The following is a 14,624-nucleotide window of genomic DNA, read 5'->3' as shown; positions in this document are numbered from 1 at the left end:
TCTCAAAACATCCTTCTGCTAACTTACCGTTAGTTTAATGCCGTTAACTAGTAATTCATTGATAGCAAAATATGTTTTTTTTTTATTAAAGTGGTACAAACTATATTAAAATAAATTTTTTACACAATTAAATAACACTACAAAATATGCAAATTTTATTAATTTTTTCTTAAATGAAATCAATGATGAAATAGTTTGATATAACCACTGAATAATCGTCATAAGTAACAAATTATAATTAGCACAATATCTTTAAATCATCGGAAGCAAAACTCAAAAGTACAACCAATTTTTATGTGCTTGCATGTGCCGAAAATCTTCTTAATCTTTAATAAGTTTTATTTGAGCTTTGCCGCTACTCTTCTTTGACCATTATTGTCTCCCTAAATCCTTATCATTGTCTCCTCAAGTCGGTTCACAGTGCAATTAGAGAGTATACCTATATGAATATGAAAATTGTGATTATTTTTTGTACTTAAATCTAGGGTTTATAGAGTTTTCATGCAGCCAAAATAGAGAGAAGTGCAAAATAATTGCTTGGAATAGAAATTTTCATCTTTTTCGGTATTTCCTGTTTAGTGGGGTTAGATAAACATCATTTTTAGTTATATGTCAACTTTTATTTATTTTTTCTAATTTTCTCTTTAATGGAAAATCATTTTTTATCCTCAATAAATAACTAACAAACGGCATTTAACTAACAGTGAGTTAATAGAAGAATGTTTTGAGTTATTGATTAAAACATATGGATGAAATGAGCTATTGCATGAAACTTTAGGGATGGGAAGGGCTTTTTTCCTTTTGAAAATAATTTAAAATTTTATATATTTATTTTGTATTATATTTCTATTTATTATAAAATTTATTTTAATATAATATAAGATTTTAAAGTCTTAAAATATTTTTTTAAATATGAGAATTATTTTAAAATGTATATATTGTTAAATTTATTTTAATAATATTATTTTTGTATGAGTTGAATTTCATTCTCTTTTTTTTTTTAATTTTTCGTGTGGGATTTACTTGTAAGTAAATAAGCAACCAGGAACATCATTGTAATATTTTCAAAGAAAGTCACAGGGCAGAAATTTAATTTCATCAAAAGACGACCAATTCCGTTAAGGATGACATTATCCTTTCTAAAAATCTAAATCACTTGTTGACAGTAGGAAGCTATCTTTCACTGAATTTTAGCCAACGAAATTCCATTTTTTCTCCCATAATTGACGGCAAACAAAAAAAAAGATTAATAATTGGAATTTATTAAATAAATCTTAGTAATAATTCAAAATAATAAGATGGTCGTAATAAAAAAAATCAGTGGAGCAGAATTAACCAGGCCCACCAGATGCTAAATGAAAAAAAAGAAAGGCCCAAGCACAGCAAGTTTGTGGACAATGTGACATGTGAAAGCTGCAATCCGCAATGGGCGGGTCTTGGCACCATCACATGACGGTAGTATGAACAATGATTCATTCATTCATTCCCGTCTCAGTCGGGGCCCACTCAATTCTCCGCCAATCACGCCACCAATCAGAATTCAAAATTTTCTTTTTTTTTTAATTTTGATCACGTTACATCATTCGGCAACTGAGATACAAGTCATGCATTGCAACATTATCTTTAAAATTGTTTTTTTTTTTAAACTGAACTTTCAATTTTTCATTTTTTTTTACCTATTTTCTTAGTAGCATAGATTAAAAAGAAATTTAAATAATAAAATTTCATGTACCTAATTCTTGCTAAGCCCTCAAAAGGGATATGAGGCCTATGACACGAAATCTGATCAATTTTGCTCCTAAATAAACCTTGAACTTTCAAAATCGATTGTTAGGAAGAAATAAGATTGTTATATGAATAAGTCAATTAGTATCATTGTGATTCTTGCAGAGATTTCTTGAATTAATATTTTTGTTAAGTTAGTTAATTTAAGTAACTATATTTAAAATTCTTACTATGAATAAAATAATGTTGTTGAGTGTTATGTAAACTAAATTCTTGTAAAAAGTCTCAGTTCTTTTGAAGAAACTAACTTTATCTTTCAATTAAACTTATTCTCTATTTGTTAATTTATTGTTCGTCCAAAGAGAAATTTCAATAAGACTTTACCAAAAGTGGTACGTGAGATTAGAAGGAGTCCAACAATAGGATTTGCACGATTGAGTTTTATGAAGCAAGAAATGAATAATGGGGCAGAATTTTAATACCAGAATATGACCATATGCAAAAGTCACCGCGACTAGAAAAGGGTTTTATGCTTTAAATGACCATATGGATCGGATCCAAAGTTTTCTGTGATACAACTATGTAATCAATTTAGATGAAGATGATGGTGATGCAGTCATGGAAGTTGAAGGTAGGGGTGTTCGCGGATCGGATTTTATGGATTGGACATTACTTTATATCCGATCCACTATTTTGCGGATTATAAATTTTCAATCAAATCCAATCGACGGATTGATGAAATTCAATCCAAATCCAATTCATACATCTACGGATTAAAAGCAAATTTAACCCAATCCACCATTTTGCGGATTGGTTTACAGACTAAATTTTTTTAATTATGTCCAATGCATGAACTAACTAAATAAAAAAAATTTAATATAAAAATAATTTTACTACCGATCAAATTTAAAATTAAATAAGATTTAAATAAATTAATTGTTTAAATAAAGTTAGAAAATATATTTAAAGTTTTAAAATATAACACATCGAAAAGAAAAAAATCTCATTTGTTTAGATCAGTATATGGAAATTAACTATTTAGGAAGCTATAGTTGTTTATTTAATTAATTTTTATTTTATATTATTATCATATAAGATATAATATAGTGTTAATGTAACTATATTTTAACTTATTTATTTATTGGTAAGTACTAATACCATATTTACAAATTTTATTTTTAATTACATAAATACTTTTTATTTTTTTGTGAATTCGCGGATTTTTGCGGATTTATAAAAATAGATCCATATCCAATCTATTGATTGCGGATTATCAAATTTTCAATATAATCTAATCCACCAATCTACGGATCGAATTTTTACGGACGGATTGAGCAAATCGGATTGAATTTTGAACATCTCTAGTTGAAGGAGACAATGGAACTGCCATTCATCTTTAAGACCCATCATCGAGGACAAGTTTCAATTGGAGGAATGTTACATGAATAAGTCGATTAGCACTGATTTTATTAGAGATCTAAACAAAAAATGAGATAGTGACTTGTGGTTAATGAATAAAAAATGAAGTTCTACACATATACTATCATCAAGCAAATTATTTCTATTTAATTATTTTTTTAATTAAGAGAAAAAATTTGAGTCTTCATATCTCAAATGAAGATTTGAACTGTTATTTTTTGTGAGAGTAGCAGCAACCCCCGTTCGAGTAGGAGTATATGTGACTTTTAAAATGTAAAAAGATATAAAAATCTCTGTTTACCAAGTTTAATTTTATGTTACGTTTGAACTACAAGATAGAATACTGAAAAAACAACAAAATACAAAAAAGAAAAAGAAAAAGAAAAAGATGTATGATGAAAATCTATTAGAGACTTAAATGATTAAAACAAAAATATCGGCTGTTAAGTGTCATTATTGCTGACTCTAAGCAGTTGACAATTCCCCACAAGAAAAAAAAAATTGTAAAAAAAAAAACGCAACACCAATAAAAGAGCAAGAAGGTGAGGTAATTCTATGTCGCTTAGCAAACAACATAAAATGGTTGAGGGCATTTGGCGTGGGCCCATGTAATTCTGTTTGCAGAGTGGGACCCTTGTCACCAAATTTTTTTTATATTTTTTCGTGAGAATTTTTTTTTTTTAGTTTTTAAAGAAAAAAATACAAAAATAGTGGGGCCAATCAAAATGCTGCGAATGATGAGGAAATGGGGCTGCAAATGGAAACTCAACTCGAAAACCAGTTTAAGCGTCCAAAACGTTGAGGACTTTAATTCGAAATCCTCCGTGATTCACTGCCAAGAAACAAACGGACGTGCTTGCCTCAATCATACACATTCATGGCCCATGTTCATTTCACTTCACTTCTTCTTCTTCTTCTTCAACCACAACTACTTTCTTTATCTTTCTGACTTTCTTTCTCTTTACTACTTGCTCCTTTTACTTTTATTTGCGCTCCTAATGTGTCTTCTTTGTCAACTGTAGTCACAAATTCGTGTTGTCGTTTTCTCTTCCTTGGACAAAAAAAATCTTTTTTTACTTTTTAATATTGGTCTTTTGGCCTATTTATATCCCCACTCACCCTTCTTGTCCATCTGGGTTTCACTTCTTTTCATTATTCAATTTGAATGCCAAGTGAGTTTTTGCTTCTAGTCCCAGCAGCAGAGCGAAGCCAGGTTGGTTGGTTCCTTTTATTTTTTGTTCTAACCCATTTTTTTATTCTTTTTTCTCAGCTTATCGAATATTTTTCAGCTTTTTGATGATTTTAAGGATTAGGTTTCATTTCTTGCCTTTACTTTGATGTCTTATTCTGCTGCAATTGGAGGGTTGTTGAAGATTGTGACAAAAATGGGCTTTTTTTTTTTTTTTCTTTTCCCGTTTCCTGTGCCACTTGCAGTTGTATCAAATATTCAAATTTCAGTTTTTTAGTTTGGTATATTAATCTTCTGTTGTTGTTACTTTCTGTTTAGTGGTTGGCGGCAGAAGCGTGACAACCGTTCATGTACTGTTTGGCTTGTTCATATTGATTCTTCAGATTTTAAGTCTTCTTATGCTTAATTGGAATAAGTGCTTTTGGTATCTTATAGTTGTAACTTGTTGTTAAAGTGTGTCTCTTTCTGTCTTTCTCTGTATATCTTGCTTCGTGCTTGCTGTTATGTTGGCGCATCGTTGTTGATTTTTTAAGTATTTTTGTTTTATAAGTCATAAGCACTAAACTAGGAAGTCATATAAAGTCTTAGCTCCCACTTATCTGACATACTTCTGCTCTGATAAACTAATGTTGTTGGTTACTTTTAGTTCAATAGCATTTGGCTGAAGATCATTCTTAGTTCTTGCAGAATACGGCTTGCTGAGTGCAATTTTTTCCTCCATGGGTACACTGACTGCATCTTCGACAATTCCCATGACTCGAGATGTGTCTAATTATGACGAGGTCGCTATGCAGCAGAGCTTGCTGTTCTCTGATAGTCTCAAGGTACTACTGTTTCTCTACTTAGTTTTTATGTTGGATTGTATGTCTATACCAGTTTCCCTATATAGAGCATACAGTATTTGTTTCATGCTACTAATAGCTATTACTAAAAGTTCCACCCACCTTATCATTGTTGGAATTTGAAGCCAAATCACTTTTAAGAAAAGGAAAATGAAAAAAATAATTTTGACAAATTGGGGCATATGTCTTCAAAGCCAATTCTTGTTTAATCATGCTACACTTGTTTATTTGATTTAAACGGTGGATAGTGTGTCATTTTCAAAATTTTACTCAGTTTTCAACAAGCCTTGTAGTAGATAGCCGTTTATGGAAGTACAAAAGCACCAATTTGTGATAGATTTGAGTTGTTTTGGGAATATTTAGTATGGTCTTTTTTAACTCAAGCAACTTTGCTTTTCAGGATTTGAAAAACCTGCGAACGCAGTTGTACTCAGCAGCTGAATATTTTGAACTATCATACACCAATGATGACCAGAAACAAATGTAAGTTACTCTCATTACAGCTGATAATTTCAAGTTTCTATTGAGAAAATAAACATCATCACATGTATGCAGAGTGGTAGAAACATTGAAAGATTATGCCGTCAAAGCTCTTGTGAATACTGTGGACCATTTGGGTTCTGTGACTTATAAGGTTAATGATCTCTTAGATGAAAAGGTTGATGAAGTTTCGGATACAGAGCATCGAGTATCTTGCATCGAACAGGTATGCTTGTATGCTGGAATAGATTTAGAAAAATTGTAATCGTATTGATTCCACTGAGAATATAAAGAAATTATGGTCTACACTTAGAAAAAAGAAAATGGGTAATAATAGCTACACTTAATTTTCAATTGACTTGAATGTGGCTGGAATCATTGGTTAAGAAATTTGAAGGACGAGTACGTGTCAATCTTTTTGGATTGGTTGCACTGTTGTATGTTTCTCTAATATGCAATATTTTCCTTGCATAAGCTAAACTGCCCTGGTAAAAGGGCAATTGCTTATGAGGGCTATCCCTGGAAATTTTACGTTCATCGCATTAGTTAGGAACTATTAGGTGATCAGGCCATATTTTTAATAACGTAAATCGTAGAATCTGAAGACATAAAAATGAAACTCACATGGATCAAATGAACACATTTAATATACTGACATTCACATTTAAAAGCTCTGCCGTTTGATCTTGGTGTACGTGAGGGAGAACATGCTTTCAATTCACTGATGTGGAGTGTGATGATAAGTGATAACCCTTTTAATAGGGTTAAAGCAAATCTGGATCCTTAAATTTTGAACTTCAGTTGTGACCATGACCTCATTATTGCATTTTAATTAAAAATGGCAGAGTAACAGTCTTTCTACTAAATATTCAATTTTCTAATATAGATAGGTATCTCTCTGATTTTGTCATTCACGGAAAGCAAAATTAACATTGAACATTGTCATTTTATTTTTTAACTTATTGTGATACGTTAGAGACTACGGACTTGCCAAGAGTATATTGATCATGAAGGCCTGTCCCAACAGTCACTGGTGATAAATACTCCAAAATATCATAAGCGCTACATCCTGCCAGGTAATCATTGACTCTGTTTTCCTCTAACTTTGAGCTGCATTGACTCTGATTTCCTCTACCTTGAGCCGGAGGCGAGGACCATTGAGTGGATATTCTATTTCCCTTCCTTTTCTTTTCCCCCTTAAAACTGTTATGTTATTCTCTTTTCTTTGTATTGATTTTGTCCTTCCGATGAACTATGGAGCTAAAGGTATTTTGGATTTGACATCTCAATTTTGTGCTCAGTTGGGGAGACCATGCATGGTGCCATCCGTACCAAGTCAAAGTACATTGGATGCAGCCTAGATGATGAAGATGACTGGCATCAGTTTAGGAATGGTAGGATACTTCCAACTCCCCCTTGTCTCTTTTATCATGTTGCTGGATAGAGTGTAATACTATTCCATTCTTATAATTTGATTGCTTTCGCAAAGCTGTTCGAGCTACAATTACTGAAACCCCAAGAGAAACACCTAGGGAAACCCCAGCATCTTCAGTTAGGTAAATTTATTGTTATGTTTTGCTGTCAAATGGCATAAAATTGACTGACGTGGAATGTGATGATAAGTAATATTCCTTGCAGGAAAGGACGTTCTCCCTCACCTTCACCAAGACCTCCACAACGATCAGCCACATTTTCCTTTACATCAACCATGCCCAAAAAAGATCAAGGTCTGTATGCATGTTGAACTGTGTCATATCCTTACTATGCTTTCATCTAATAATTTTTCACATATATCAGATAAGCGTACAGTGTCACCACACCGGTTTCCACTTTTGCGTTCTGGTTCAATCTCAAATAGGCCGAAAACCCCAAATGCTGGAAGGCCAATGACCCCAAATTCAAGTAGACCAACAACTCCAAATGCTTCTGATGCAAAACGACGGGTGAGTAAAGGATATGGTTTAATTTGTTAAACAGTTATTCTACTATGCATATTTGTCCATTATTTATTGATACAACTACTCATACTTTCTTATCAAATAAATAAAAGGCAAGCAAATCTCTCTGGCATTAAGTTTTTGCTTAATAATTCAATTTTTTTTCTCAATCTCCTTTATTTAATGTAAAACCTATAATGCTCAAAGCTTGGAATTTTCATTTTATTGTGTCAGTACCCTTCGGAGCCTCGAAAATCATATTCTATGCGTATGCCTGCTGAAAGGGAAAACTGTAAAGACTTTGAACAACACCCCAGCAAAAGTAAACGGCTCCTTAAGGCATTACTTAGTAGGCGCAAATCAAAGAAAGATGACATGCTATATACTTATCTGGATGAATACTGATGAAATACATATACTGCTTGCAAAGAAAAGGCAAGCAACCAGGGAAAGACATCCTGTACGGGAAAGGACTGTGAGATTGCACTCTGTTTGCCCTTTGTTTGAATGATTTTTTTCCCCCCTTTATATAGTTTTAATGTATTACTAGAAGTAGACGGACATCATCTTTTATTATCTTTTTCAGTCATCAATTACTTGTAATATTGTGTGCAAATGTTGATGCTTCCTATCAATGTATCCTGGTCATGTTGCAGAAAATGTCATGCATCACCTTTGCTTGAATAGTTATCAATTGTTAACATGCAAGCCTGTTCATGCCAGCCATGGAAAAATCGCACATCTCTAATCTGTTGTTGTTGTGACTGTTCTAGATTGTGATGCATGTGTTTATCTGAAAATTGGGTACTAATTTGCCGTATGTCTTGCCACAATATAAGCAAGTTTTACTAGGTAAGACTGTCTATTCCAGTTCATACTGGGGAATTTGTTATAGGAAGGTTGAAAAGTAGATTCCAAGTTCAATATTCTGCCACAAGTTTTCTTCACTCTGTTACTATAACAAGGAGAACAATTAATACACATTTTTCAATTAGAAGAGGCTCCTGAGAGTATTGAGGAGTGTATTGCTACTATAAATTGTTTTCCTTTTCTTACATAACTGAGCATTTCTTTGATCAACCATCCAATCTCTCTTCTTTAAGATTGATTTCACTACATTAAAATAGTCAGATTCAACAGTTTGTGGCGGGTGCAGTCCAGAATCAACAGCCATTTTGATGCCATTAAGGATTGCCAAAGCATTCTGCAATCTCTACATTTTCTAAGCATTCAGCAAGTTTTCCTAGTGATGGCAGCAGCTGTGACACCCCATTTGAATTTCTTATAATACAAGTCAAGCCTGCTTTTATTCTAGATTTAAAGGTGCATCTACTTTTGGTGATTCTGCCCAAGATAAAATGTCTGCCCAAGATAAAATGTATGTAGAGAATTGTTGCTCAATGTCAGCCGTGCTAAGTCTGTAATCTGTCATCTTAGCAAAGCTAAACAAGGGCCTTTCTTTTTGAGGCTCCAGGCAGAGGGATTGCAGCATCAATTTCCAATTCTTTTGGGGCATGTTTACAGCCACAAGCACATGATAAGCACGCTTCCGAGAGTTCCACCATGTGAAACAGTGCTGTCTACGATTTTATCTTTTCTGGGTTACTTTTGGGGTGAAATGAACTCCCTTGATGCTTGCTATAGAAAAATCTTGATTCTCGAACGTATAGAGAGATTCCAGATAGGATTCTACCGGATAGATGAATTCTCAAAGCATGAAGGCTATCGAGGTACATTAAGCTGAGGGCCACTTGGTAACCAAGTAGGTACCTCCTGTGTCACACAATGGCAAAGAATTGCATAAATGGCTGGAAGAATGTTAGCACTAGTGAATTCTTCATTCCACTCACTTTACGAAATCAATATCAGATTTAGGGGTAAACAGAAAAGCCCCAGAAGTGGGGTCTGGCAATCTAGTTAGGCCCAAACTGCAAGAGTTGGAGATAGCTTGCTAATAACAATAAAGGTCTAAGGGAGGATTATAACATTTACAGCTGCAACCACTTGATAAAAGCGAGTGATTGAAAAAAAAATAAAAGTCAACTTATAATTCACAGCTTTGAAGAATTTGTTACAGCTTTCCGATAATTTTAAGGTTTATATTATAAAACTAACACTATAGATTCTCTTGTTACAAAAACGTCAAATAATAAGAAACAAGAAGGTGTATTAAAGTAATACAGTTCCTACTAAGAATGATTCTCCAACTGCCAAAGATAGTATGATGTCACAATTCCGTTCCTTGACCAAACTGTTCGATTGTTTTTGTTTCAAGTGTAAGCACATCTACAAAAGCAGAAAATAATGCGCGAGGAAACCTGGCCTCAACTGCCTCAAAGTGCCTAAATCAGATGAGAAAATAAACGAAATAAGAAACTTCTAAACTGCAAAGTCCAGGCACACAATAGTATTTTAGAGGAAGAACTTTTCTGAAATAATATATTTGAAAATTTGGCAGGAAAAGAGGAAAAAATGATTACTGAACGGGCCGCACAAAAGTTCCAAATGAATATTGTCTCATAGGATAAACTGGTAAATGCAAATTGAATAAATATTGGACAAGAATGAAAAATCAGTTATGTAACGAGTTTCCAACCAAGAATGATCAGAGAATAGAAACTTACACTAAAAGTTTCCCATTAATGACAGATATCTGCCTTTTCACTTTGTCTGGCTGCAACTGCACTTGGAAATTGAATACAAGTAAGAATTTATTGAACAAGCAATAAAGTTGAAAGAGGAAAGTATGATCTTAGGAATAGGATCGTGATGGATCACCTCCTTATCAATAGCTAATGCTGCATACACAATTGATGCATTCTCATTGGACTCGTAATCCACTTCAAAGTCATTGCATGGGAAAAACCATTTTCTAAGAAACAACAAAACATTTCAGTTGCAGTTCCTCTAAAAAATTTCTGAAAGGTGGACAAAGAGCACTACACTGTCATGGGAAAAAAAATAGATAACTCATAAACAACAGAGGAATTACAGATGCTCTGTCCTGTTCCTCAACAAACAGAACTGAGAACAGTTCACCCCCTCAACTTCCAATAGTACATTTTCCTCAATGCCAGTTTATTAAAAAATCTTTCAGAACTATCCCAATACTCTGATAACAGTACCACTGACTTTATATTTTTATGGTTCACACAACTTATAACTAAATTACAAATTAGTTCACGTGCCCAGTAAACTATCTGATCCAGAATTTAACAATATGTGCCACGGCCCATTGATTAAAGTAAACACCATAACAGAAAATTAGAAAAGCTGATACAATCTTTCTATTGTAATATCTGTTTTAATTATTTACTTACAATATAAGTGTAGCTGGTTTTTAATAAGTCAAAATTAAGTTGTTAGTTGTCCCTTATTTTGTGGATTCATGGAGAATGATGGAGAACATGCTTAATGCTTGCTATTTTTATGCTTGTCACTTTGAACTAAAGCTCTATTTAAAGCTTGATGTAATTCAATAAAAAAATGTCTTGAGTACTTTTATTTTCGCAACTTGTAAATTGTATTTTGGGAGTTTTTTGGTTTCTCAAATAACCAATACTATTTTAAAGTTCTATCTCTATAAACATGTCTAATACAGATTGAAAGACCACAAGATAGAGTACGGACTTGGCCAAAAAGATAGGCAAAATCTCATCGCACAAAGGCCTGAAAAGTAATCCACGAAACCACAGTCTCCAGATCGGATTCCACCTCAAGAACAAAATAAACAGGCTTAGTAGTAAGATCCAAGCCCTTGAAAACAACCATCAGCTCAGCAAAAAAAATAGGATGGTGCCCAAGAAAATAGCCAAAAGCAACCTTGATGATCAAGCAAGACACTGCCCATAGAATACAAACTAGGATTGCCCCAAGAGCAACTATTCACATTAAGCTTCACTATCCCAGCTAGCAGACCCAACTATGAAACCAAACGATTCAGCCTGTAAGGAGGTAGGATAATCCAATAACCCTCCCAAGCTAAGTATCAAGGACACCCTTTAACTAAGATGGTTTAAAATCGAAAGCACAACTACAGAGCTTAAGGTTAGAAACCACTTTATAAACAACGTCTGCAACAAAAGCAACATAATCAAATCTAAAACCATTTCAAGCCTTCCAAACATCCCATAAGATGAAGCTTGGAAAAAGAACCCAAAAACACCGTGAAGAAGTTGCGCATCATCTCCAAAAGGCAAGAAATAATAGGGCAACCCCTCGGGCACAAGACATCATTCCTGACCAAAAATCCATGTAATAATCACAACAAGAAAAAAGAGTTCGAGAAGTAATATGCCACTCTCAAAAAAAAGGAAAAAAAAAACACTTAGTCCCGGATCTTGACCTGCGAACAAGCTCTTGTGCCAATGTCAGAGAAATCCCTATTCCCAAATAAATCCCAATAAAGAACATCAGGTCCAACGCCAGAAAAACCTTGTACAACCCCCCATGTTCTCAAGAACCTATCACCACACAAAAAGCAACTAAGGTTGTTGACTGTTTGCTTAGCAAGAAAAAAGAATGTGAAAACAACACAAAATATAAACACATTATAGGGAAAATTAAAGAAGATGCAAAACTGTTTAATATAGGCAAATTGATAAGGTTATAACCAAGCTTGGCAGCAGATCAGCCACCATAACATTGGATGGAAATTTAAGCACCATAACGGCAGGTGAATTCTCACATCTTAAAAGTGATTTTTAACTCTCTAATATAAAAGTGTCTTTTTATATTATAACTTGATGAGTTTGAGGTCGATCTACAGAGAAACAATTTAATTTGTTTATTTTATTTTATCTAAAAATGAAAATAAAACTTGAATATATGCAACTTAATTTAATAAATTGAATTAGTTAGGATTATGGATCCACTCATAGTAGTAAATAAAATTTAATAAATTTTTTTTGTCATTTTTTATTTAAATTTATTGCCCAAAAGATTAATTATATAAATTATCATTTTTTCCCATTAATTTTATTATGGATTAAGTATTTATTGTGCCAAAATTTAATTTGTTTACAATAAGTCAAAATATCATTTTACCATACTTGATATTAAGATATTAAGAATTTATTATGCCAAACTCCCTTATTTGTCTACAATAAATCAAAATTTTAAAATTAAAATATGTATAAAATTAAATAGAAAATAATTTAATTTATATAATTAAAAATAAAATTTGATTAAATCATTTTTTTTCCTAAGAGTTTCACCTTACCCTAATTATTATTATTTAGCTAAGCATAATTGAAAGAAAAATAATAATTAAAATTAAATTATTCATAATTAAAAAGAATAAAACATCTAGAATTGAAAATAAAATAAAATTTATTTATAAAAATAATTAAAATATACCCGAAAAATAAGATTACAAAGAAATTGAGAAGAAGAGAGATGCTCAAAACATAAAAATGAGGCTCTATTTATAGAAAAATACATTTATAATCCAGTGTTTTGCAGTCCATCATAAGCTTTATGTATGTGCTCCTCACAGCCATTAGATCAAGATCCAACGGCTAGTTAAACTTAAAAAGTCAACATTACACATGGTATAATGTGAAGCGTCCGATTCGGTCAAAAAAAGGTTGAGATTTGGTTGGTTAATGGGTGGATCGGGTCAACCTGAATACAGAAGTTCGGATCCTACAAACTTGCTTAATCAATCACTGCCACGTGGTACGATCGTAGCCATTGAATTATGAATGTTTGAGATTTAGTCAAAATTGACAGTTATCCAATGCACTCATATCTATTATAAGTTTATTTTATCATCCAATCAGTGTCAGTAAAAAAAAGTCAACTTTTTTTACAAGCTCAATTATAAGTCAGTTTTGACTCACTTCAAAGTTTTTGGACCACCGGAATCCAAATTTGACATCCATTTATCTGTTTGGAGTCTCGAATTACGTGAAATTAATATTTTACTTAATAAACACACAAAAATACATAAATTAAATATAGTTAAGACATAATTAATAATTCCTAATATATTACATAAACACATATATAATTTATAATATAAGCTCAAAATAACATTTTTATCTCTTGATAATGAAACAAATTTTAATTATAATCATGAATCACAATGACTTATCATTTACGGCTGCAAGATTGACTCTAATGGCTAGCAGACCAAATATCCTAAAATTATGTGATTATTATCTTTCCTTTTACCATAGCTAAATGTATTTGTTCCCAGCTGATCCATAGCACTTGATATGTCATATATTCATCGGTGTTGTGAACGTATCTAGTTACTGAAAGCATAAAAAGTTAACTAACGAACATATATCTATTAGAAACACATGTAACTTTATAATTTTATAAGTGCAACAAAATTGTAAACAACAACCAACAACAATATAGCTGAACAGTAAAATTAGATTGCAACAAACACAATAACTAAACAGAAACTGAGCTTGACGAGACATAAAACAAGATATAACCAACTGAGCTGCACCCACGGGCCGTCACGCCTTCTAATTAAAACAAAATATAAAATAGAAGAACACGGATCGACTGAGAGAATAAAATGAGAAGAAATCGCAGTTACCTGTCATTGCATGCGTTACAGAGTTCCGTACATGAAGGATGGATTTTGTTTTCATGTCGTCATCTCCTCAGATTGTGAGTCCTCAGGTGTAAAACTCTGTCTGCTTCTAAGTGCTAATACAAGTCCTGTGTTTCTTCATTTTCAACCCCTTCAAGCGCGTGATCGTTGGTAGGATTACGAGATTGCTTGTGAGATCTTTGAATCTTTCAATTGCTAGGGACTTAATATATGTGTTTGCCATCTTATCATGCTTTGTTGGTATATCTACCACTTCCATTTCTCCATTGACTACTTTAGCCCTTGTAAAATGAACATAAAACTCTGTATGTTTGGTTCTAGAGTAAAAAATTGTAACCATATGAGACACTAGAGGCAAAAGTCCACAATTTTATTTATTGATGAAATGAAATACGTAAGTTTAGACGAAAATTTAAATTTTTAAATTTTAATTGGTGATTTATTTAATAAATAGGTTT

The 14,624-nt window shown here is 32.6% G+C and overlaps 1 protein-coding gene and 1 long non-coding RNA gene across 2 annotated transcripts; one reads left to right on the top strand and one right to left on the bottom strand.

Annotated features, from left to right (window-relative positions):
- The first annotated feature begins 3,893 nt into the window (after positions 1-3,893).
- LOC18047740 (protein ABIL2) lies at positions 3,894-8,276 on the top strand. The gene is made up of 10 exons (XM_006441067.2): positions 3,894-4,357; positions 5,021-5,157; positions 5,576-5,658; positions 5,731-5,881; positions 6,632-6,731; positions 6,957-7,049; positions 7,145-7,211; positions 7,294-7,382; positions 7,453-7,598; positions 7,827-8,276. The coding sequence occupies exons 2-10, from the start codon at positions 5,053-5,055 to the stop codon at positions 7,995-7,997; spliced, it is 1,005 nt and encodes a 334-aa protein (XP_006441130.1). The 5' UTR covers positions 3,894-4,357; positions 5,021-5,052; the 3' UTR covers positions 7,998-8,276.
- A 1,525-nt stretch (positions 8,277-9,801) lies between these two features.
- Positions 9,802-10,459, bottom strand: LOC18047739. Its single transcript, XR_002906747.1, has 3 exons — positions 10,371-10,459; positions 10,217-10,272; positions 9,802-9,934 (listed from the first exon to the last, which is right to left on the bottom strand). It is a non-coding gene; the product is annotated as an uncharacterized LOC18047739 (long non-coding RNA).
- Between the last annotated feature and the right edge of the window lie 4,165 nt (positions 10,460-14,624).

Source organism: Citrus clementina, unplaced genomic scaffold, assembly GCF_000493195.1.
Source record: "Citrus clementina cultivar Clemenules unplaced genomic scaffold, Citrus_clementina_v1.0 scaffold_3, whole genome shotgun sequence".
Classification (NCBI taxonomy): Eukaryota; Viridiplantae; Streptophyta; class Magnoliopsida; order Sapindales; family Rutaceae; genus Citrus; species Citrus x clementina.
The sequence above is the reverse complement of the archived record's forward strand: the minus strand, read 5'-3'. Positions and strand labels throughout refer to the sequence as shown.

Bases quoted from the DNA above. Each gene is read 5' to 3' on its own strand.
- LOC18047740 (XM_006441067.2), top strand. From the start codon at position 5,053: ATGGGTACACTGACTGCATCTTCGACAATTCCCATGACTCGAGATGTG. The intron at 5,158-5,575 runs GTACTACTGTTT...TTTGCTTTTCAG, and splicing joins TGTTCTCTGATAGTCTCAAG to GATTTGAAAAACCTGCGAAC. The intron at 7,212-7,293 runs GTAAATTTATTG...TATTCCTTGCAG, and splicing joins ACCCCAGCATCTTCAGTTAG to GAAAGGACGTTCTCCCTCAC.